The 26324-nt window shown below is 30.5% G+C and overlaps 1 protein-coding gene across 1 annotated transcript; it reads right to left on the reverse strand.

The window, feature by feature from the left end:
* Positions 1-417: 417 nt before the first annotated feature.
* On the reverse strand, positions 418-25908 carry LOC111702867 (uncharacterized). Its single transcript, XM_023474652.1, has 35 exons — positions 25873-25908; positions 25504-25715; positions 25177-25216; positions 23030-23091; positions 21664-21719; positions 21271-21328; positions 20809-20892; positions 19169-19239; positions 18822-18903; positions 17936-18003; positions 17001-17060; positions 16083-16153; positions 15909-16015; positions 15063-15165; positions 14374-14472; positions 14050-14115; positions 13549-13616; positions 11122-11391; positions 10884-11079; positions 8944-9077; positions 8523-8562; positions 8216-8277; positions 7535-7593; positions 7308-7365; positions 6299-6382; positions 5834-5904; positions 5400-5481; positions 4510-4577; positions 4278-4337; positions 3916-3980; positions 3355-3461; positions 2929-3035; positions 2466-2560; positions 1248-1316; positions 418-504 (listed from the first exon to the last, which is right to left on the reverse strand). The coding sequence occupies exons 2-35, from the start codon at positions 25519-25521 to the stop codon at positions 437-439; spliced, it is 2808 nt and encodes a 935-aa protein (XP_023330420.1). The 5' UTR covers positions 25522-25715; positions 25873-25908; the 3' UTR covers positions 418-436.
* Positions 25909-26324: the final 416 nt, after the last annotated feature.

The raw sequence follows: 26324 nt of genomic DNA on the forward strand, positions 1-26324 counted from the left end.
CAAAATTGACTTGACTTAAAAAGTGATGTAGAAATTAATTAAATTTTAAAATTCGAAGAGTTAAACATTAACAATCCCTTTATTCATAAATTTAGGAGCTGCTTATACCCTTGTCTCAGAGTCCTATATCACATTCAAAATCACATATTTTTCCTTATTTATGATACAAATCTGAAACATTTGATCCATTTTTGGAAAGCACTTAGGCTCTACTTTAGCACTCTGAAAAAAAAATTTGCGAAATTTCAAAATATTTATTGCAATATAAAGTTATTTAGCACAAAATATGCAAAATTGTAAAGTTTACAGTTTACAGTTTACAGTTTAAAGTTTACTGTTTACTGTTTACAGTTTACAGTTTACAGTTTACAGTTTACAGTTTACAGTTTACAGTTTACTGTTTACAGTTTACTGTTTACTGTTTAGAGTTTACAGCTTATTTACTTCCGAACTCTCTGATAATTGCTCGTCCAGCGGCGGCATGATAGGCCCATGTTTCTTCACCTTTAAAAACAAAAAATTGATAAAAAATTGATCTTTTTTAAAGTGTGACCTGTAAAAATGTGGATTAAAAGGACGACTGTTAGTCTCAAATTAATGACGACGACTTTCTATTTAAATTTTTAATTTCAACCAATGTTTGCAAACAGCAGAGACACATTAACATGTAGACAAAGAGAAGTTTTTAATTAACAGCATTTTTATAAAAGCAGCATTTAAAAAAAGGAAAAGCCTATTTTGGAAAAGGGGATTATATATATACAGAGTCTCAATTGAATCCGAAAGAAGTTTTCCACAACACTGCATACTCAGTTCAACAACCTTACATAGCCGGTCACTCCCTTTAAAGAGACTGTAATGGTAACATTTAAGTGAACCTCAGGCCCCATGCAAAGATGCCAATACCAGATTCAATGTCAATGTTTGTAATTTTGAAAACTGATTATTTTCAATTTTTATTTCTTTTCAAACGTGACATGCGCATTTCTACAACAGGAAAACGTATAGGAATTATTAAAATTAAGCACTTTGAACCCTAGAAAAATGAGTATATTTTCCTTTTAACTGATCAGATCAAGGTTTCTAGGGTTTGTAAAACGTGCATTGCATACATCCTTGTTTTGGGGGTCTCTTAAAGATATGATCATGCAATACTTTAAGAACTAATATTTTCAAAAATATGTTTTTCTTGTCATGTTCAGGGAAAAATACTCCTGACTAAATTATATTTTAATTTCTGAAAATACCTGTTGGTAGAATTTGTTCAGGGGGAAGGAGAAATCCATGAAGTCCGTCTAATTCTCTTAATTCCATACCTTCACAAATACAGTGTTGGTTGAGACTTCAGAGATAAACTTATGATTGTTTTAGATGTTGATACCCCTTTATAACAGAAGATGTAAACAGAAGTAGCAAGACTTTAAAATCATGTGGTATTACTAGGGTTTCCAGCAAACTGGACAAATTATGTTACCGATAATTTCGCAATTTTCGGCAACATTTTCTGTTTCACCGAAAATTTTTTTTGCATTCCTTTCAGAAAAATAAATATCGAAAATGTTCATAATTTTTCTCGAAAAAAACAACCTGTTAATATATTTATAACAACAACCTCTTACTTATAAGAACAATCTGTAAATATACTTATAAGAACAATCTGTAAATATATTTATAAGAACAACCTGTAAATATATTTATAAGAACAACCTGTAAATATATTTATAAGAACAACCTGTAAATTTATTTATAAGAACAACCTGTAAATATATTTACAAGAACAACCTGTAAATATATTTACAAGAACAACCTGTAAATATATTTATAAGAACACCCAGTAAATATATTTATAAGAACAATCTGTAAATATATTTATAAGAACAACTTGTAAGTATATTTATAAGAACAATCTGTAAATATATTTATAAGAACAACTTGTAAGTATATTTATAATAACAATCTGTAAATATATTTATAAGAACAATCTGTAAGTATATTTAATTCAATTTTGATATTTTGGAATTCACAACGGTACTCTTGAAAGCTTTGTCTGGTCAGATATCCATGTTTTAGTTTCTTAAAAGCTAGTAGTTATCATTTCTATTTTTTCTCATAAAATGACTGGCGCATTTCTTGCTGCAAAAATAGTTTCTAAAATCATCAGAATTAAACACTTCATGGTTAGCCGTAGTACATTTGAATTTCCGAGCCGGGTCAACCTTTCCGGTCCCATTTTGTACTGTACCTAGCTCTATGGACAGGACTAGCCGGTGCAACAAGGTTGACGCGGTCAGACTTTATGCTTCATATTATTACTAAAGAGGCAGAGGGGCGTGACTTGTCCGTCAAATGAAAGTTTCCGGGTTACGATTGTGAATCGGACATTCTCTATAGAAATTACGTCTATACAGTCCATTTAGCATAAGTTAAAAAAATAATGACTTTTTTCTTCTTCTTTGTAAGCTTACCATAGCTGTAGGGTATTTTTGCTTCACCAAACGCCCAATCATAACTCTCTCCACTTGCATAATAAAGTAAGCATGGCACACAACCGATCATATACCTTAATAAGGTAATAAAAACATAATTAATATTTGGTCCTAATTTTAACCGATTTCAGTTTTTATTCAATTTTTTTGTGGGGTATTTTTAAATGAAAATATAGGAATGCATGAGAAACCTTAATCTGATCAAAAAGTGTTCATTTCAGTGATATTCTTTTACATCCAAGATTTACGCAGGTCACTTTGGCTGAGAACCCACAATTTTAATAAAGAATGAATAATCAAAAAAATGCATTTTTAATTGATACTTGATCAGACAAATATTTCAAGGGTAACGTTTTAAATCGGGCATTGTCATCTTTGCAATGAGGATCACTTGACATTACGCGTACAGTCTCTTTAACCAAGTATCTAGTTTCTGACTCACCATGTCCCATGCACATTATGTAGTTCATCATATGCTTCATGAGCTAGAGCCATTTGGGCCTCATAGTTTTCATTAGGCTCAGTAGTGTAACCCCAGGGTAATAAGACCTAAATTCAAATATTTCAATTAAAGCTTAAAACCATTATGAAGTTTTAGAAGGAATTGAATTTCCACAAAATTAAATTTTCCTTTTACTTGCAAACTGATGGTTTACAATTTTTATATTTTAATCTTAGATAATTTGATTTTAGTTTGAAATGGCCTACAACATTAGGTTGCAAAGATTGGAATAATAAAATCAAATTTTGTTGCAAAAACTCCATTTCTTTCAAAAAAAAATTGATAGATATCAAGATTATTTATTTATTTATTATAAGTTTTGAATATTACCAGTTGACCGAATATTACCAGTTGACCGAATATTACCAGTTGACCGAAGGCATGAACAGAGTTGAAAAACTTTATTTTGTCTCTTCTCTCCCAAACAAAGTCTCGAACATTTCTTGATTCTATCTCAGAGAACGCCTCTGAACCTTTGTTATATGTTTGGTTAAGCTTTAAGTGACTCTCCGAGCAAAAACTTAGTTCGAACGATTTTGGCCTATCTCAAGTTAGAAATAGGCCAATAATTTTAAATGGTTTCTGTCTTTTAATTCAAGCTAAGAAGAAAAAAGGCTACATAATAACATTTTGTTTTTGTTAATGGGAAATGCCAATTTAACTAATGTCCTGGCCTGCACACTACAGCACAGCTGCAGTCACATAAACGTATCTAGAGGTTCCAAAGAAATGGGGAAATAGTTTCACGACATTGTGTAATTTTTTTCTCACAAAATTTCGCATTGTGTTCGCTTCCTTTCGAAAAATTCAATTTCGCGAAAAACTGCAAATTTTCTCTAAAAACTCTACGTATAACCTAATAAACTCTACCTATAGCCTATTACTTTCCATTCGTGAAAATGTTTAGATAAAAATAAAAAACTCTACCCATGTAAGTCTCAAAACAAGGGTTTGAAGAAGACCCACCGTCATTCCAATGCCAACCAAAATTCCTGAACATTTTAGACGATCAATTTAGGATTGAACTTTTAGCAAAGGGTTTCCATTTGCAAAATATGCAATAATCGCGTACAAATTGGTCTGACTAACTTTTCTGTAAAAATTTTAAATATATATCTTGTTGTGTGCAACAACAAAAATCATTTTCCCAAATTTACCGCATGTAGCATTGTTTTGTTAATCATTTTATAACCTTGTTTTTCATTATTTAAGACAGAGTTTTGCCATACTTCCCTGAAGATTTGTGCATGGAAACCCTAGTTTAAGGTTTTATAAATAAAACAATTGACCTGTTGGCATCAGTTCCAAAACAACCATTACCCGATGGTGATCGAGTTTTTCTCCACATTCTTAAATATTCAAATTATATTTTTTGCTTTCTTTAACAAGTTTTAACTTATCATAATTAACCATCAGACAAGATTTTAAAGAAAACATACGTTATTTTATTCGTTGAAATGGTTTTTTTCCCTTATCTATTATAGTTGAAATGAATCCTATATGACAAGAATTATAATTTACCGATCTTGTTCAATGCTGTAAGCATACCCATCTGGATTCAGTATTGGTAGGATATACCAATCTAACTCCTAATAATTATAATTATTAATAGCTTTAAGGTATTGTAAATGTAATTTCAATTAAACTTATAAATAAAGCCATTCCTGATTCACTACGGTACCTGTTAAACCTTTGACTGATTATCGAGAATATAGATACCAGTTTCAAATGTTATCAAGGATATGGATACCAGTGTCAAATGTTATCAAGGATATGGATACTAGTGTCAAATGTTATCAAGGATATGGATACTAGTGTCAAATGTTATCAAGGATATGGACACCAGTTTCAAATGTTATCAAGGATATGGATACCAGTGTCAAATGTTATCGAGAATATGGATACCAGTTTCAAATGTTATCAAGGATATGGATACTAGTGTCAAATGTTATGAAGGATATGGATACTAGTGTCAAATGTTATCAAGGATATGGATAACAGTGTCAAATGTTATCAAGGATATGGATACTAGTGTCAAATGTTATCAAGGATATGGATACCAGTTTCAAATGTTATCAAGGATATGGATACTAGTGTCAAATGTTATCAAGGATATGGACACCAGTTTCAAATGTTATCAAGGATATGGATACCAGTGTCAAATGTTATCGAGAATATGGATACCAGTTTCAAATGTTATCAAGGATATGGATACTAGTGTCAAATGTTATCAAGGATATGGATACCAGTTTCAAATGTTATCGAGAATATGGATACCAGTTTCAAATGTTATGTAAAAATTCGGAAAATTGACGCTCGCATTCTGTGAATTCTGTAGGAATTTAAAAAAAGTTTTAATTTTGAAATTGACAAACATGTTTTTAATGATAAATCAATAAAATAATACATACATCAATTAGTTGAGGATGGTCCATAAAGTTTTCTACAAGATCAAACATGGTGTATGCAACTGTGGCTTGAGCAATCCATTCACTGAAATAAAATCCTTACTCTTTTTTTCTTTTTTAATTGCTTTATAGTAACAGAAAACTACAGCAAAAAATATTTTTAAAATCTTGAAGGATTTCGTGAAATTTAAAAATAAATAACTGTAAATACTAGTCTAAGGTTGTTGGGGCTAAGGCAACTGCAATCTCGCGCCCATCTTCTACTTTAACTTTTAAAATTGGTGTTTCATCTTTAAGCATTTTCTCTATTAAAGGCATGAAAACTAATCAATAGTAAATAATTATTAACACAACTAGCTTTTCCTAATCCTAAGGTTAGGATATGTATAAAGAATTTTTTTTTGTTACGATGAACTTGTTTATTTAGTATTTATTACCGTGCATGAATTCCACCATCTATCCACATTGCTGGTTTATTCCCGCAACCTCCTTTGCAAACACTTAAAACCTAGAATTAGGTTTTTTAAATAGATTTTTAAAAATAATTTATTTTGGTTTTTATATATAAAGAAAAAAAATATTTTTGATTTTATCTTTGCCCAGGGAATCGAATTGTGAAATAAATCAATTTTGGAAAAAAAAATAGATTTTTTTGCCCATTTCAACCCCTGCACCCCTAGGGTACCCATGGGTTATATATTTGATCGTTAAGATCTTTATCATATAGACTAGCTTGAAAACTCAGCTTTGCCTGGAAGCTAAACTTTCGATATAAAAGGCAACCCACTCAAGTTACAATTTTCAAACTGCAAGTAGTTCCCCAATCAAAATTTGAAACACATTGGTACGCTGGTTCATGAGTTATGCTCAGACATAAAAAACACACCAAAACAGATAGTTACCTTCATATCTCTTCCTTCATATGATAATCCAATGGACTCTATTGACACAAAGTCATAAGTCTCCGCAAGATATTCCATGAAACCCTTAATATTATTTTGACAGTGATGGGAGATAGCTTGGTATGTTTTTGTTTAATTTTTAAGATTTTAGGACTTTTAAAAGGCATTGTACACGTGGACTTTTAGTATTTTAAAATTGTATTCTTTTAATGTTTTTGTTTACCAAACTATAAATTGCAAGTATTTTATCCTAAAAGTAAACCAAAAAGATTATGATTTGGTTGTTTTTTTGCAAATATGTTCTATCAAAACTTGATAAAGTGTAAAAAAGGAAAATGTTTAGAATATGTGTTCATCAAAAATGTCAGAAAAATCAAGTTTGTTTCTATTTTATCAAGGTATTTTAAAGTCTGAAATGAATTTTTTTTAATGTCTGCCTTAAAATCCTATACTTAGCATTATTTTATTGATTAAAACTATCCCGCAATTCAATATAAAAGTAGTAAAACCTCGTTATATCCCATCACAGTATACTCTCTTGACGAATAAAATTTGTATTTAAGGACAATATGTAAATATTCATTCCTTAAGAAAAAACTGTTTTTGTGTACAACAATTTTAATTGAATCGTGCTAGTCTAAAACCTTATTTCTGCAGGCCCATGTTAAAACTAGTTCTTTACAAAGGAATGGAATTTACTTTCAGAAAAATTCAAATCAATGGAAATTTAAATGCCTGAGAGCTCGAATTTGTCTGCAAGTATATTAACGAGTGAGGAAACAAATCATAAAAAATAAATATTCTTGGAAAAGGATTCAAGTTTAATTTCATTTCTCTAATTTTCTAATTCCTAACTCTTTGCTTTCTGTTTGAATTCTGTAAGATGAAAAAATTTTGAATTATCCAATGTTTGCAACATCAGGTTGCAAAGATATTAAGTTTCTTTGAGCTACAAAGTAATAAATAAAATGGTTTTGCAATTTTTCTGAAGTTTAAAAATTGTGTTTACATGTATGTCCTCTTCTCCATGATATGAGATCCAGTCCATGTTATGTCCAGCATATGTTCTATATAAAACTGTGTTATGTATTTACTAAAAAATAAATCTGTTGTATTTTCTAAAAGATAAATCTGTTGTATTTACTAAAAAATAAATCTCTTATATTTACTAAAAGATAAATCTGTTGTATCTACTAAAGAAATAAATTTGTTTTATTTACTAAAAAAATGTCACACCTTGTTGAGTTTGATGGACTAATCCATGCTTTGCTTGTCTCAATTCGGGCTTTTAAGTCCTGAAATGATTTTAAGATTTTTTTTAATATTTAAAGAAAAGTTTCAGAAAGATACTTTTTCCATAAAAATAAAAATAAATACAAATAAACAAGTGAAAACAACTTAGTCTATGTTAAGAAAATAATAAGTAGGAATTTTACAATTAATCTATTGCTGTCATTTTAAGGTCTCAACCTCTCAAATAAAAATCGATGAGATTTTTCATAAATTATAATTTTCATAAAAACCAAAGCTAGCAACAAGTGTTTTGTAGTGCTAAAATGTAAAAAGCCTAAGTGAGTTAAAGCGGTAAAATCAAAGCTCAAGGCGTTGCAGCGCTTCAAAATCGACTCTGCACTGTGATTTAAAGGTCTTATGCTCTTAAGGAAAAATCGATGAGAGTTTTGCCAATAGCTTCTTAAAACCAAAGCTAATATGAGTGCTTTATAGTGCTAAAATGGCTACAGAAAAGTATAAGTGAGTTAGAGCAGTAAAATCAAATCACCAGGCTTTGCAAAACTTGAAATTCGACCCTATCTTAAAAATTGATCAGACATTTTATAAGCCCACTGATTGCCTGTTCTAAAAATTGATGCGAATTTGTGTAAGCAGGCTGAATCTATGTGCATACAGCAAACAGACCTCGATTATGATTGTGAACTTGATGTTCAAACTGTTGATGCTGCTCAATACAGATTCTTTGTCTGAAAAAAAAAATTGCACAAATCTTGAAACCCGTTGAAATGATTACGCTAAAAAGGAATTGAGTCTTGGCCACAAACGCTAGTTTTTTTGCTCCCTTTTCTTTGCAACCCAATGTCGTAGACATAGGTATTTTTAACAATGAATTTAACAAATAATGCTTTAACATCAAAGGTTTACACCATCATGTTGTAAAGATATAAAAAATATGAGTGTGTGCCAATTCAATTAAATGTTAGAAAATTACCCGCAGAATCAACCCTCAAATCAACATTTCCAGGACGGATCTAAAACAAGGAACTTTAATAAAAATAAAATGTTTAAAATTTGTATCTGAAAAATCGTTGTCTAATTTGTTAAAGAGGACTGTAAGGAGTAATGTTTAAGTGACCCTCCATGCAAAAATGGCAATGCCCGATTTTGTTGATCAAGTATGAATTAGATTTTTATGTTTTTGATAATTTAAACTATTTATTTTCATTTGTGGTTTCTCTGAGAAAGAAACTTTCGCATTTATTGCATATAATTCTCGAGTCAGAAAAGGATGTTATAAGACTTATGTCATTTTTTGTTTAGATAAAGGGTTTAAGGGAACCTTTCTGAATCGGACATTGCTATGTTTGCGCTGCTATCTTAAATATACTATATACAGTCCCTTAAATCATCACCCGTGTCCAGAAGTCAGCTCCATTTGACTCTAACTGTTGAAGATATTGTATTTGTTGATTATTTTGAATATTTAGTCGGAGAACTTGACTGCCAGCATAGTCCCTACCCTCGACACAGGAAGATAAGATGGCGCCTAAATATAAGGTTTAACCCAGAACTTGGGAGACATTGAAGGAATTTATAAAATGTCGTCTTGACAATTTTTAAATGGGTTTTATAGTATTACACCCAAAGTTCAGTAATTGTAAACATGACATTTTCTGTTACAAACATACTAGCATCCTAACGAGTATAGACAAGCAGAGTATTTATTACATTATTTACAATTTTCACAATGCACATGCCATTTCATGAATTTATAAATATATATATTTCAATTTTTTTCTGCATTCTGTCATTTCAAATACAAGTGACCCTGCACTTGAAGAAATATATGTCCAATTGTATTTTTATCTAAATACAAGTGACCCTCCACTTGAAGAAATATATGTCCAACTGTATTTTTATCTAAATACAAGTGACCCTCCACTTAAAGAAATATATGTCCAACTGTATTTTTATCTAAATACAAGTGACCCTCCACTTAAAGAAATATATGTCCAATTGTATTTTTATCTAAAGATTGAGAATTTCTAAATACAAGGTCCTTTTTTAAAAGTGACTTACAAATTTATTCTTCAATTACAAGGGAAAAAATCGACAGAATTTGTCATATTTTAAAGTTGGAAAACAACGTATTTCTTCCTTAAAGGCTTAAAAGATACCCTTGCGAATTGAAGTTACCAAGTGGGGTTGCTTAAAGCAAGTATTAAACTTACCTATATATATTGCAAGAAATACTGACAGCTGTGCCATCTTTCATCGAATAATCATAAAAATTGTTTTAAAGCTTTATCTCATTATTTACGTTTTATCTTATTGAACAAATGTCCAACTTATAAAATTTATCTTTAAATAAACAAAATCATATTCAACAATAATAAGGAAAAAAAACAAGATATTTTTCAAGTGGGGGGAGGGGGGTATATTTTATGGCAAAAAACCTATACATCAGAAAGGAAATGAGCTTTTGTCACAAACTCTAATTTCATAATCGCATATTTCCTTTGCAACCCTATTCAGTAGAACTTTGATATTTCAAACTATGAACTGTGTTAGATCAAATACCTCTAGTTTGAAACGTCAAATGTTTACATCATCAAATTGCAAAGATTTAGGAGTTATAAAAAACATTAAGTTTCTTTATCTTATCATCACTGGGAAAGTCACAAAATTGATTTATCTTTCTTTTGAACTTTTAGTTTTTAACACAGACAAAAATTATTAAAAAATTTTATTAAAGTAAATACAAGAAAAACTACATTTTGACAGCATATATTTTCACTGCAATTTTAATGATTAATTAAAAATTCTTTAATGATTTCTCCAACTTACGTACTTTTATATTTTTTTAGCTTTTAACACAGAAAAATTAGCACTGGTAGAAAACTTTTATTTTAACAGCACATATATTTATATTGAAAAATAAAAATTTTAAGGATTGATTACAAATTCTTTGATAATATTTTTACTCTGAAAAATTATATGTTAGGGATTGATAACAAATTATTTTATGATTTCTCTAACTTACTTTTTTATTTTTAAACTTTTAAAACAGAAATGTTAATGTAATAATCATAATCTTGTACAATTTTTTATTATTTAGTTTATCTTAACATCTTTCAAGGAGTAATTTCTCCAGACCAGGCATAAATACCAGGAAAAGTCCGAACCCAAAAATGTTACACCTTGTATCCCAGTATCATTATAAATCCTTTTTTTAAATTTCTCTCTTTTATAACGTTCTATATTTCTATCTTTCTGGTTTACCAATGATTGAAGTTTTATAATCTTTAGATTTTATTAGAGCAATAAATCTATCTATAGGATGTCAATCTACTCATTATTTTAGATCTTGGATGTAAGGAGAATATACGGGTTCTCTGCATGGCTCTGATAGTAAGGAGCATATCTAGCTCTGTTTGTGCTCGTACTGGGCTGGGATGTGGTCCAAATACATCGCAAGCAAGTGGGAGATCCATATCGTTGTAAGCTTCAAACTGTTTCTCAATAGCTGTAATTCTCCGGCCATTAGTCTAGTAATTCTGATAAGCAATCCTCAACCATCCTCTGTCAACCTCTATCTCTATGTTGAGGGTAGAAGGATGCTCGGTATCTACCATTACAGATTCATCCTCGACTTCATGAACAAGGTTTAGCTGCTCCGGCTCAGGATCCATCTGTGCAGATTCCTCAAAGTCAAGTTTCTCTCCGAGTTCTAATTCTGGACTGGGAGTTCTGGGATTAGATGGTTCAGAGAAGGGTATATTATACTTCAACCGAGGCATCAATCCTTCATTTACAGGTTCCACATTTACTGCTGATTCCTTTGCCGCCTCCCCTGCTATCTTAAGTAAATCATCTTGTTAATCCTTCCTCGGTAAACCACCTTTGAGATCTGGGTTGATCAAAAAGATCCTGGTTCTTTGTACAACTCAAATCATGAGGATGCTCTGCATTTATAGTGATGTTGCAGAGGATGAAATCCCGGAAAAAGGATTATGAAATCCGCAAAAGAGTCGTGTCGGATCTTGGAACCAGAGAAGACCTCCTCAAGTTCCTCTCCTTTTATACACTTGTTATTTATCATGTAATTATATCTAGAAGCAATAAATGTACTTCTAAAGGGGTGACCCCAGATAACAAACGAACCATGGCCAATAACACAGCCTCCTGCAGGTCAGAAACAGCCCAAGAATTGGACAAGGATGACTTTCTTCATCCTAAAAAACCTCAGCTACTCCTGAAGCTAATAAGCTAAACCTCAGCTGCTCCTGGAGCTAATAAGCTAAACATCAGCTACTCCTGGAGCTAATAAGCTAAATCTCAGCTACTCTTGGAGCTAATAAGCTAAATCTCAGCTACTCCTGGAGCTAATAGGCTAAATATCAGCTACTCCTTGAGCTAAAAAGCTAAATCCAAGCTACTCCTGGAGCTAATAAGCTGAACCTCAGCTACTCCTGGAGCTAATAAGCTGAACCTCAGCTACTCCTGGAGCTAATAAGCTAAACCTGAGCTACTCCTGGAGCTAATAAGCGAAATCTAAGCTACTCCTGTAGTTAATAAGCTAAAATTCAGCTTCTCCATGGAAGCTAATCAGCTACACAGCTACTCCTAGAGCTAATCATACAGCTACTTCTGGAGCCAGCAAGCAACTCAACTAACAACTTTAACCTAATCGTAGATATTCTGGCTGCCAGTTCTCTACAGGTTAAACCTATTCCCGCCTAGCCTTCACATCTCTTCAAACGGCCACTGGCCAGCCTTACTTAAGACTGATCATGGCGTAGGGTGGGGGCAGATCAGAAATTCACGAACAGCTAATTGCGAATAATGATCTATCATCCCCAGAACTCCTTCTACTCCTTTTCTAAACACTTACACAAGGAGATATGTATCAGTCTCGACTACCTCTATGCTCCAGACTGGGGGGGGGGGACTTCTGTAAAGGATGAAATCCCCAAAAGAGGATTATGAAATCCGCAAAGGAGTCGTGTCTGATCTTGGAACCAGAGAAGACCTACTCAACTTCCTCTCCATTTATACACTCATTATTTATCATGTAATTTTATTTAGAAGCAATAGATGTACTTCTAAAATGTTAACATTTTCAATTTTTTGAAAAACTATCGTTTCGTTATGAAAACGATGACAAAAAATCGAAAACAAAATAAAAAAAGTTCGTTTTTTAAAAACAGTCGTTTTTAAAAATGATATTTATAAAGCTCGTTGTTTCTTAAAAGAGCGCTAACAAGGACCCTTTGTTAAATATCATTAACAACAACCCTTTGTTGACGTGTTAACTATCATTAACGATGATTCTTTGTTGACGACCGTTAACAAAGAGAGGAGGAGAAAGGAAACCAACTTGAAGGGCATCGGTACTTATCATTGAGTAGTTTTAAAGAAAATATCAAGAAGTGTTAGCTCCCCCACAACTTTCTAACTTCATGTAAGACAATATTCGATAAGATTGGATGTAATTTATTTTCAAAAACCACCATTTTTATAAAGTTCGTCGTTTTGTTAACGATCGTTAATGACAACCCTTCGTTAACGATCTTATATTTTTACTTTGAAAAAAAATTCTAATGATTTTTAACAAATTTTTAAATACTTTCTCCAGCTTATTTTTAATTTATTTTTTAGCTTTTAAACCTTTATCTTACCTTGAAAAATTTTAATTCCAATGATTGATTAAAAATTTTTTTTAATAATTTTTACATCTTACTTTGAAGTTTTTTAGCTTTTATAACTGAGAAAAGAGTAAATAAATAGAGTAAATAAATAAAAAAAACAATATTTCAATAGTGTTTATTTTATTTTTGAAAAATTAAAATTCTAATTGTTGATTAAAATTGTTTTTAATGATATTTCCATCTTACTTTGAAGTTTTTAAGCTTCTATAACTCAGAAAACTTTGCCCTGATTGTTAATAGAGTAAATAAATAAAAAAAAACAATATTTCAATAGTGTATATTTTACTTTGAAAAATTTAAATTCTAATGGTTGATTACAAACTCTTTAATGATTTCTCTAGCTGCCTCTGCATGGAAAGCCCAAGTCTCTTCACCTAAAATGAATTTCAAATATTGAATAAAAATGAACAAGGACAATTTTTATATCGATTAAAACTATCCTTTACATTCTATGGCTCAGTCAGACAATTATAGAACGGTTTAGAAATCTGTTGTTCGAACGAACTTGTAGAAATGAAAGTTTTTTACTGTTTTTCAATTGGACTTTTTGAAAAAGATTCATAATTTTTCTGTATACAACTGAAAAAAACCCGACTTAATTTGGGGTTTTAAAGAACAATGACCAACAAATTAAAAAAAGGAACAATTGAGGTTTTTAAGAACATGACAGCATTTTCATTGTAAGAATTCTGGGTTCAAAAGTATTGGTAAATCTGAACACGACAAAAAATCAATTAAATCGAAATAAATTATCAAATCATAATAAAAATGTCAGATTTAGAGATTTCTGAATGTTATTAAATGTACCAGTTGGTAATATCTCCGAAGGAGGAAGGAGGAAAGCATATTCTCCTGTATCTCTTAGTTCCATTCCTAGGTTCAAAAAGAATGAATTAACCTAATGTGTGAAAACTCAAAATATTTGGTTGGTTTTTACTCTTTGAATGAAATGTATCAACACCATGTCTGGGAAGCATTTATGAGACTAAAAGACAAGACAACGAGTTTTAGATGGAATTGGAAAACCCAAAATATTAAAGACCACTTGATTAAAAATAGTTTTAGTCATTGAAAATTGTCGTCTTCCTATTCGACAGTTTTCCGGTTATCAATGTTTGTGTCAGATATTACCAAAACTGTAAGGAATCTGTGCTTCTCCCAGCGCCCAGTCCAGATTCCCTCCACTAGCAATAAATAATTGGCAAGCAAAGCAACCAACAGTGTAATTACCTATCAATGAAAAAAAAACTGTATGTGAATAATTCTAAAATATGGAAAAAAGCTTAATCAGCTAAAAAAGTATATGGAATTGTAAAGATGAAATCACACAAAAGGAATTGAGTCTTTGCCACAAACTTAAATTTTTTAATCCCTATATCTTTCCAATCTGATGGTGTATACCTTTGAAATTTCAAACTTAACTTCTGTGATCAAATAGAATAAATTGCAGAAATTGATAATGTTTTTTTTTGCTAAAAATTAATGCTTTGAAAAAAATGATTATTTATTCTTTGATACGTTTATAAAATAAAATTGAGAGCTTGTAAGATAAATTAAAATTAGCAATGATTATTACAATCAAATCAGAGGTTTGAACTTTTTGATCTGATCAGAAGTTTTTGTTATTAATCGGATTATCTTAACTCTTGATATCCAATGTGGGCACTTCTGTTTTAATAATCAATGCTTGATCCCTTAATTAGAATTATCCCTCTATAAATTAAATTAATTGGTAGGTATGCATAAGATAGGGATCAATGCTTGATTTTAAAGTTCATAACAGAAAAGTTCTTAACAACTTACAAATCAATCAAACTTACTTCCATGAACAGCCGTCAGTTCAGCCACAGCTGTATTTGCAAGGGCCTCCATATTGTCGTAGTTGTTTGGCTGTTCTCTTGTGAATCCCCATGGTAGTAAAATCTAATCAGGGACCATATTTAATGAATTTAAACTGCTTACCGCCGGTTTAAATTTGAATCACTGTCTAAAATCCCTCCCTAATTCTTAACTTTATAACATTCTTCCCTAATTTTAATCTTTAAATCGGTGGTTCAAATTTGAACTGACAGCAGATAGAAAGTACAAATTGATGAAATTCAGTAACATATAAAATGATATCTCTCATTAGTCATTATAGTTTTTTGAGAAAATTCGAGAATTTTTTTTTCGCGAAATATTCGCATTTCGTTTGCTCGCAAAAAATGAGAAATTATCGCGGAACGATTTTTCCTTTTCCCTACAAACCCTAGTCAAAAGTGTCAAATGTAACAAGGATAACAAAATTTACTAACTATAGTTGACGTGTTACGGTGTTTTCCAAGATTAAATACGAAAGTGTAAAAACAGAAGATAAAGAACACATAAAATTGCACTTATTTTACTTAAGATAAGCACTTTCATCCAAAATTATCACTATTAATAATAGTTTTGCCGGACACAATAATATAAGTTGACACTTGTGACGTAAGAATACAGCTGTACTGAGAGTGTACAAATTTTACGTTTCTATCTACTAACTAAATAAACAACGATTTATTGTTTAAACCCCAATTCCGACATAATATTAGAAATATTTAAATGTCATTTGTATTTAGATAAGCCTATTACAACGTTAGAACTTATTCTGCATTGAAGATAATAAAATCATTTGATATAATTATTACCATTTGACTGTATGAGTGAATTGTATTAAAAAATTTAATTTGGTCTTTACGATCCAAGATGAAATCTCTCACGTTTCGATTTTCAATCTCAGAAAATGCCTCTGTACCTTAAAAAAGATAAATGAAGACAAATTTCTAACTTTTTAAAGATAATATATGTATATATATGGTTACCCATGTATGTATCAGTACAGGGATCATTGGATGCTCCCAGTTCACCATTGTTCCATTTATAATTCCAATTTCTAAAAAAGTAACATGACGTTTTTTATTACCTGTCAAAATAATAAAAAAACATTTGGGTCTGACCTAGTGAACGATTTTTGGACCCCCCCCCAGCCCCCCCCCTCCTATCAATTTTTTACATGACGAAATTAGTGAATTAGTATTTATTTATTAGGTTAAGACACTTTCTGGGCCGAGCGCTGCGGCTAGAATAGGCTAGGGGGCCGAGCGCTGCGGCTAGGACAGGCTTGCAGCCAAGCGCTGTGGCCACGGGTTAGGTTAAGTTAAGACACTTTCTGTAAGATCCATGTACAAAATTGATAGGAAGGGGGAGGGGGTTCCAAAAATCGTTCTCTAGGAATATACCAAACATTTCATGGTATGTGTTGCGTTATAAATAACACCCAAAATTTAGATTTTACAAGAATCGGAAAATAGCGAATAACCAATAAGTTATTATTTCTTTCTTAAAAAAAAAATAATAAAAGAGAACATCAAACTAAATTAACAATAACATTTGTATCAAACCTATCCGAATCTGAAATTTTACAGAATACTTTAAAATTGGGTTTCAGGTGGTTTGGAAAAAGAAATGATAAGCAGGTTCTTGACATTATTTCAAAATTGGTAAAAAAAATAAACATAATAACAAAGAAAATAAATGAGCACAATACATGGAAAACCAGAAAAATCTGAAATAGTAAGACGACTTTTAGAATCAAGTCATAACTATCACTATCTAACTATAGTTATATAGTGTTATTTTATTTGTAACATTAAAAACACTGAAGTATTGTAATTATGTCGTCTTCATATTCCATTTTTTCTGGTCATTGCACTGTATATGAAAATATTAATTTTCTAAACCTATTTGAATCTACTCCAAAACAACCTCCAACACTGGGCGATCTGGTTTTCTTCCACATTCTGAAATTTGACAGTAATTTAAATAGTTTGATTCAAAAGCAAACATTTCCAATTTTGGGAAAACATTTATGAAAAATCCAATTTTTGACAACAAACTCCGTTGCTACTATTGAAGAAAAAATAACAGTGCATGATGCGTTTAAACTAAATTTAAAAATGTACTATGATTACGAAAAAAACACCCTTGATACCTGACAATTTCATGGTTTATTTAAACTCAATCTCAAAATGACTTAACTCTACTTCTTGGCAATTGGTACATTGCAGGTATTTTATATCCCATATGTGACCACAAGGACCAAATTCGTCTAGAACATTGTTTTCCTGCTTGAAGTGATTGGTGGCATAATTTCAATTGACCCTGTATTTGTAGAGTGATGTGTCCGATTCACAACAGTACCCATGAAACTTTTTAATTTATCAAGGATGTCGGACTTTTTCTTATTAATCTACAAAAAGAAACGCTTGTAATCGTCAAACACTGTTATGTATTTCGGAAATATTAATATTTACTTTGTTAAAGGTCGCAGAATTTTTTGAAAACCACTTTTATATCTAGGACAACAGTAATGTCGGTTAAGTTGTGTTGACACTGTGCGCGAGCGTACACCCCAGAATTACAGGAATCGGAGCAATATTTAAGAGATAAACACAGGTAGATGATCCTTATCCTTGATGTACAATCCAAGGTTTAAAGGATATTGAACATCAGGTATTGCCATCTTTGCATGCAGGGTCACTTGAAGTTTCGCTTACAATCCCTTTTATTTGTAGTTTAAAGTCTATCCAGGCCTACAGGACAATAGATTGACCGGCTACACTATAAGATATTAATCATGTGTGCGCATGCATATTGACATTTAAAATGAACGTACCTATCTACTTGAAGAGTGTATGCATACCCATCAGGGTTCATAGAGGGCAGAAAATACCAATCCAAATACTAGAAAAATATTGTGTTTAAATTGTTTTGTTATAATATACAAGGTCTCCCACAAAACATGCGAGTGAAGAGAAAAGCTTGAATATCGTCTTTGATCTTAGAAATACTATGCGGCATTCAGCTGTCAACTTAATTGTTTGTGTTTTACATTTTACCGAAGATATTCAACTTTTGTGTTAACGTTTTTATTTTTTAGAAAAACAATCGTTTCGGTTTAAAAACGGCAACAAAAAAACGAAAGCGAAACGATTGTTTTCAAAACGATCGTTTTTCTAAATGATATTTTTTATAAAGCTTGTTGTTTCGTTAACGATCTTTAACGACTTTAACGACGTTAACGAAACAAAAACGATCGTTATTTTTTTTCTAAAAGTTCAAAACGAGTAGATCGTTTTTAAAAACGATCATTTTATTCCAAAAACGAAATGATCGTTTTTGAAAACGAAATGATCGTTTTTGAAAACGAAATGATCGTTTTTGAAAACAATCGAAAAACGAAGCAAAAAACGATCGTTTAACAGTCGTTTTCAAAAACGATTAACAACCCTAAATGTCTCCGGTAATTTAAAAGCACTAAAATATTTTAATGCCAGGACCAGAGGTAATTTGTGTTTGTTATATAGAAGATGATAATTAAGACGTCTCTCAAAAATAACATAAAAAGAATCATAATTCAGAAGGAAATACAACATAAACCCTTTTATCAGTTACTTTCATTATTTCTTAACTTTAATCCACACAAATCCTTTACAAGAACTTTAAGAGATTTGTTGAACAATTCTCTGTTAAAAGACTGACTTTAAATAAGATTACTCAACCTGGGTTAGTTGCGGGTGTTCTACATCTAACTCAATGAGTTCTAGCATCATATAGGTGACAACCGCTGGTGAAACCCACTCTCTAGGGTAAATTAGAGGATGTTAGGTGTTCCCAAGTGGCGACTTTAAAGGCAATTTTTTAGACTTTTTTGTTACAAAAACTGTATTTCTCTCAGTGTAAAGAAAATTACATTTTTTTCTAATCATCAGCAAACATATTTTTTATTCTATCAATGATCGAAAATCAAAAGCATAAACAACTAAAATTTGTTTTTGATTAAAAAAATGCACAAAAATTAGTGTATATATTACTTTCTATTTAAAAGATTAAAAAATAATATTTTTACCTGGGATGTATACCTCCATCAATCCAAATTGCTGGTTTATCTCCACACCCTCCTCTGCAGACAGCCAATACCTAGTTTTTTAATGAAAAGTTGGAACTTTATATTTTCAGAAAGCCATACTGTGGGTTATTGGTATCTTTTATTGCAAAACTCGCTGTTTATATAATGTCATTGATTTTGTTAAATGATAGACTGCAGTCTCTGTATATGTATTTGATTGATTCCCATTTTATAATTAATTAATATATAGATATAGAGATATATATATTTCAATATGAAGCGGACTCCTATGTGCATGATCATAAATGCAAAATAGGTCTTAACAATAAAAAATGGAGACAGACGTAGATATAATTTGCATTTTTTTTTAATAGATGACATTCGCTTGTATTATAATACAATCTATCAACAAACACTATCAATAAATGAAGAATCAAAGAAGAAAAAGTGGCTTGCGCATTTCTTGCTGAAAGAAAAAAACTTTTCGAGTAAAAAAAGACATTTCGTCGATATTTTTAATCAAACTAAGGTTTCGATGATTCGGGCATTGCCATATTTCATGAAGGTTCGCTTGAATTTACGCTTATCACTTTCCACTAAACACCACACCACTGTTTCTTCGGTCAATGTACTGGAAATACCTGCAGTACCACAGTGCAAACCGAAGCTTAGTTGAGTTCAATTATTTCAAATATTATTATTAAAAAACTTTATATTGATTACTATTTTAAAATAAATTTTAGGGAATATATTGTTTACTATTTCAATATAAACTTTAGAGGATATATTGTTTACTATTTTAATATAAACTTTAGTGAATATATTGTTTACTATTTTAATATAAACTTTAGAGAATGTATTGTTTACTATTTTAATATAAACTTTAGGGAATATATTGTTTACTATTTTAATATAAACTTTAGGGAATATATTGCTTACTATTTTAATATAAACTTTATGGCATATATTGTTTACTATTTTAATATAAACTTTATGGAATATATTGTTTACTATTTTAATATAAACTTTATGGAATATATCGTTTGCTATTTTAATATAAACTTTATGGAATATATTGTTTACTATTTTAATATAAACTTTATGGAATATATTGTTTACTATTTTAATATAAACTTTATGGAATATATTGTCTACTATTTTAATATAAACTTTATGGAATATATTGTTTATTATTTTAATATAAACTTTATGGAATATACTGTTTACTATTTTAATATAAACTTTAGGGAATATATTGTTTATTATTTTAATATAAACTTTATGGAATATATTGTTTTCTATTTGAATATAAACTTTAAGGAATATATTGTTTACTATTTTAATATAAACTTTATGGAATATATTGTTTACTATTTTAATGTAACTTTATGGAATATATTGTTTACTATTTTAATATAAACTTTATGGAATATATTGTTTACTATTTTAATATAAACTTTATGGAATATATTGTCTATTTTAATATAAACTTTAGTGAATATATTGTTTACTATTTTAATATAAACTTTATGGAATATATTGTTTACTATTTTAATATAAACTTTATGGAATATATTGTTTACTATTTTAATATAAACTTTATGGAATATATTGTGTATTATTTTAACTTAAAAAAGTACCTTCATGTCTCTACCTTCATATGAAAGTCCAATAGACTCTACGGATACAAAGTCAAAAGAGTTTGCAAGATAGTCCATGTAACTCTAAATTGGAAATTTATACAGTGAAAACCAGAAAACTTTGGAATAGGAAGACGACTTTAAGCCTCAAGTTATCCCTACATATAGTGCAATGAACATGAGACACAGCAATTGTAAATGTAAACAGACTCCAATAACTTGATAAGTGAGTTAATAAGTTATTAATAACACTATTTTCTTTGTAACAATATCAAATACAAAAATGTTTGGGTAGTATGTTGTCTTCTTATTCCAAAGTTTTCTGATTCTCACTGTATAGTATTTTTGGTTTTAGTTTAAGTACAATTTTTGCTGTTAACACAAAGCTACAGATTTAACGATTTTTGGAGGGGGGGGGTCCAAAAATCGTTCTCTAGTAAATACCTCTTTGTGAATACTTACATGCATATCCTCTAAAGGATGGTAGGTTTCCCAATCCATATTATGTTCAGAGATAGTTCTATAAACATATTGTCAAGATTTAGAAATTTATTTCAAAAATAGAAATCAAATGTATTAATTAATTTGTGTTTTATTTTATGCATATAGAAGTAATTTTAATTTTTATTGTTGTTTATCATAACTCATGAGCCCCTTGACCTTTTTGTCTCAAAGATTGGTAAACTCGGTAGAACCGCAAAAATTTTCTTGTCTTAGTTTCAAAATTCTAAATTGAATAAGTTTACTTTTAAAGCAAACTTTAGTTTCCCGGCAAAGCTGGTTTCTCAACCTAGTTTTCTTATAATAAAGATTGAGATAAGGAAAATTTTTTGTAAAAAAAAATAAAAATTATACCTATTATTTTTGGATGCTACCCAAGAGTAGGAGTCTTGAATTAATTCATCTAAATCCTGCAAAAGTAAGGAAACCTTGTAAACATAATTTAATATGATTTTATAATCACTTTATCTTGGCAATCCAATTTCATGGATTAATAACACTTAGATATTATAACTGTGAATTCTGTGAGATCAAATAATTTAAGTTTTAAGTACCAAAAGTGTATACCAACAGGTTTCAAAGATATATGGATGAGAATATATGAGTTTAATTGAGGCAAATATTCAATAAGTCACAAATTGAAGTGATTGGCACATAATATTGAACCCTGATCAGGCTAGGGGGGGGGGGCTACGGACGCCACCCCCTCTACTTTTTTGTCCTAGCACTCTTTTTTTTACACTATCATTGTAAAATTTTGTGACTTTTAATGAATTGAAATTTAAAGGATTTTTTTGTAAAAAACATTTTTGTAATGCCTAGAGTAGGGTACAGTGCGGTAAAAAAGCTACAGCTGTAAAAACTGTATTTTGGAAAAACCCATGAAAAATGGCTAGAGAAACATGTGTCAAACTTAGATATTTGTTTTTAAAAAAAATTCTTAATTTTTTTACCATTTTTTTGGAATGTTTTTCATCCGTCCTTAGGACCCAAACTATGAAATTATCGTTCTAATTATTTTTTCAATGAGCTGGCCTTGAAAAAAAGGGCTATGAACATGCATTTTAACCCTATACCTATAACTCTAAGCCTTTTTTCTAGGGGGAGGGGGAAGTTGGACGCCTCACCCAGGCTATACATATATCCAGACCCCCCAGCCTTTATAGGGTTAATTCTTACATGTTCTTAATCATGACTTCTCTTTGTTTAAGGCTATTGAGAAAATATTTTGAATATCTGACTAGAGGAGCTACGAGGTCAAAGAGATGTATTGGTAATGTAGCATAAATTTTACATTCTACACCTGGAAAATATGCAGTCATTTAAAATATAAATCAGTTGCTAGATGTTTTTTTCTAAATGATATTCATTGTAGTTTCGGTTTTTTCAGCTTGAAACGTTATTTTGTTCCAAATTATCTGCATTCACAAAACAGAAGTCAGAACTTTTGGATTTTATTAGATATTAATCATTGATCTCCATCTTATTCAGATCTACAGATTAATCGATAATCTCCATCTTATTCAGATCTACGGATTAATCGTTAATATCCATCTTATGCAGATCTACGGATTAATTTAATTCCTTCTGTAGTGATTATTTTAATTGAGAGACTAAGCATTTATTCTCAAATATGAAAGTGCCCACATTGAATATCGAGACCAAGCGTCCGATATTAACAATATTCACGCAAAAGTTCTGATCTAGCAGGATAGTTTACCTTTATCAAAATAATGTATTGTATTCCAAGTGCTTCAATCTCTTTATCAATAATTTCTTTTTCTAAAATTATTCTATATTTTTCTGTCAAAGGAACTGAGTTTTCGCGACAAACTCAAATTTTAAAATCCCTATATTTTTGCAACCTGATAATAAAACCATTGATATTTCAAACTTAGATTACTTAATTTAACAGAATTCCTATTTTGAAATATCAATCATTGGGTCGCAAAGATATAGAGTTTAGAATTCAGAGTTTGTGGCAAAGACACAAATAAACTCAACAGAATTAATTATGCGACTATTTTACGAAAATAATTCCTAGAATTTCTAAGGAATTTCTGAGGAAAAAAAAACAGAATACATTAACAGGAAAAAAACTTTATATTCAGTATAGTTATTTGTATACAATTACTTGATTTGATAACGGTATCATTTAAATCTTTATCTCTTCAATAATGTGGAATATATCGTCGTTTTTATAGTTTAATTCCGATTTTTTTTTTTCATCATTAATTCTGAAGCAAGAAATGCACAAGTCACTTTTGTTGAGTAACCACAAGTTAAAGTAATACAAAAACATGGATATACAAGGGCGTATACAGAAATAAATCTAGGGGGGGCAAGATTTGCGCGAATCGCAAAAAAAATTTTTGCCCCCCCCTAGGAGCTCCTAGGGGGGGGGGCAAAATTCGAACTGTAAATTCATAACACTTGGCTTCTTGGATATCAGGCATAAGTATAAGATACTTAAAAGGCACACATACAGTCCAAATAATTACCTTCTAAGCACTACTTTATCTCTCCTTCAAACAAAACTAGGAGAAAAAAACATTGTTTCTAAAAAATCGACATTTTATTATACTTTTATAGGTATATTTAGTATTTAAACTAGAGATAGTAAAAGACATTTTTGAAAATAAAAACTTAACTTAAACTTAAATTCTATGAGATGAAAAGAAGTACAAAGGTCCAGAAAATAATTATGACTTGTAAAAGTTTCTGTTGTGAAAAAGACTAGCATATAATGTAAAGTGTGTGAGCTGTACAAATGTATGCAGACTGTGTGTTCTCTGAACGCAACTAAACTCTGTGTACTCTGTGAACTTAAAAGTTAAAATTAGGTTAGGTTGGTTAGGTTAACTTGGTTACAGCATATGAGCACTGCACTGTAATTATATATATTTTAAAATTTTGATTTTTTATAATAATCATGAAAAGCAAACTTATTTTTTTTGTGTTCTTCACTCTTCAGTTAAGATTTGAAAAGTGTGAAAGGCTTGCAGAATTCTGGGGGGGGGCTACGCCCCCCCCTTTACAAGTCTAGGGGGGGCACTGCCCCCCACCCTGTATACGCCCTTGTGGATATATGATTTATACTTGATCAATCAAAGCTTTTGGGAATCAAACATTCCACTCTATCAATGAAGGGTTACTTAAAAACTCTGGAATAGGAAGACGACTTTTAGAATCAAGTTATGACTTTAAATAGTGCCATGAATGAACATGAAAATGTGCAGGTAAATAAAATAAACTTATAATTGATTTTATACGTAGGTTATTAGTAAATGTATTAGCTTTGTTACAACATTAAAAACACAATTCTCTATTGCTCTATTTCAGTCTTGACCCGGCATTCAACCTGTTAGCAACCAGCTCTCTCCTCCCTGCCTATAGTTTGGCCGCAAACCTTTGTTGGCCCCCAAATCAGCTGAAATGTTGGGAGCGACCACTCTACCTGTTCAACCTGTTTCAACTTAACAAATACACATGGGTTCAATACAGCGGGTCCTGGCTCTATACCAGGAATTTGTGAAGGCCGGTGAATCTGTGGAGCAAGCTGAACCTGAAACTGAACCTCATCCTCACCCTGAACCTGAACCTAATCCTGTGCCTGTTCCCGAGCCTAAACGAAGACCTACAAAGGCGGAACTAGATTTAGAATTGAGGAAAATTATGAAAATGATGCAAATGTAATGCTATATCTTGTAATGTAATGTAAACCTGTTTAAATCTTTAAATGGATTAGCATAAAATAAATATTTAGATCTTAAAAAAAAGCTTTGTTACAACATTAAAAACACAATTCTCTATTGCTTAAATGTCGTCTTCCTCTTCCATAGGTTTCTGTTTATCGATAAAAGTTACCAAAACTTTTAACTCGAACATCCACAGACCCCAGACCAATCTAAAAAATTAAATCATCCATTTTTATAATTTTCTTGACTGTCTCTACTTTTTTTGGTAACTCACATAACCCCAGGTTGATGGCTGGTCGAAATTGTAAAAATGTCGTGTTTTAGAAAATTATAAAATTATATATGTTAACAGAAAAATCTACGATTTTTTATCTTTACAAATACAAAGAAAATTTTCGGCTTTCATAGTATTATTTAAACGTTAAAATTGTTACTAGAAGAGGGGCGCAAAGCGACCTATAAAGCCTGTTCATAAAATCATTCTTTTTTTCCTCACCCTTGTCCAGAAGTCCATTCCTCCCAAGCTTAGTAATTTTAGACCCTGAACTTGATTTTCATTCTGTACATCTAGTCTGTACACTTGGTCACTGTACACTTGTTTCCTGTACACTTGGTTCCTGTACACTTGGTTCCTGTACACTTGGTTCCTGTACACTTGGTTCCTGTACACTTGGTCTCTGTACTGCTGATATTGCTGTGAGTGTACAACTAAATAATTAAAACAACTTTCAATTCAAAGTAAAACTGAACAAACATTTATTTAGAAAATGATGATTTTTTTTATGGAGAAACATTTTTTTCTTAAATTTTTCCAAATTAAATGTAAAATTTTAGAAATATTTTTTTTTTATTTATATATGTTAACCTGATAAAACCAGAGAAATATAAAGAATATATTGAAGGAACATTATTTACAAATAAAGTAATTTAGATATTTTTCTTATCTTTAATAAATGCAATAGCTGAATTCAAAACCTACATTTTCAGGGTGTAATAAATATTCAAATATTTCAGCGTGTAACAAATATTTAAATATTTCGGGGTGCAACAAATATTCAAATATTTCAGGGTGTAACAAATATTTAAATATTTCAGGGTGTAACAAATATTTCAATATTTCAGGGGGTAAACATATATTTAAATATTTCAGGGTGTCACAAATATTTAAATATTTCAGGGTGTAACAAATATTTAAATATTTCAGGGTGTAACATTATTTAAATATTTTAGGGTGTAACAAATATTTAAATATTTCAGGGTGTACAAATATATTTAAATATTTCAGGGTGTAAACAAATATTTAAATATTTCAGGGTG

This window comes from Eurytemora carolleeae, unplaced genomic scaffold (genome assembly GCF_000591075.1).
Source record: "Eurytemora carolleeae unplaced genomic scaffold, Eaff_2.0 scaffold514, whole genome shotgun sequence".
Taxonomy (NCBI): Eukaryota; Metazoa; Arthropoda; class Copepoda; order Calanoida; family Temoridae; genus Eurytemora; species Eurytemora carolleeae.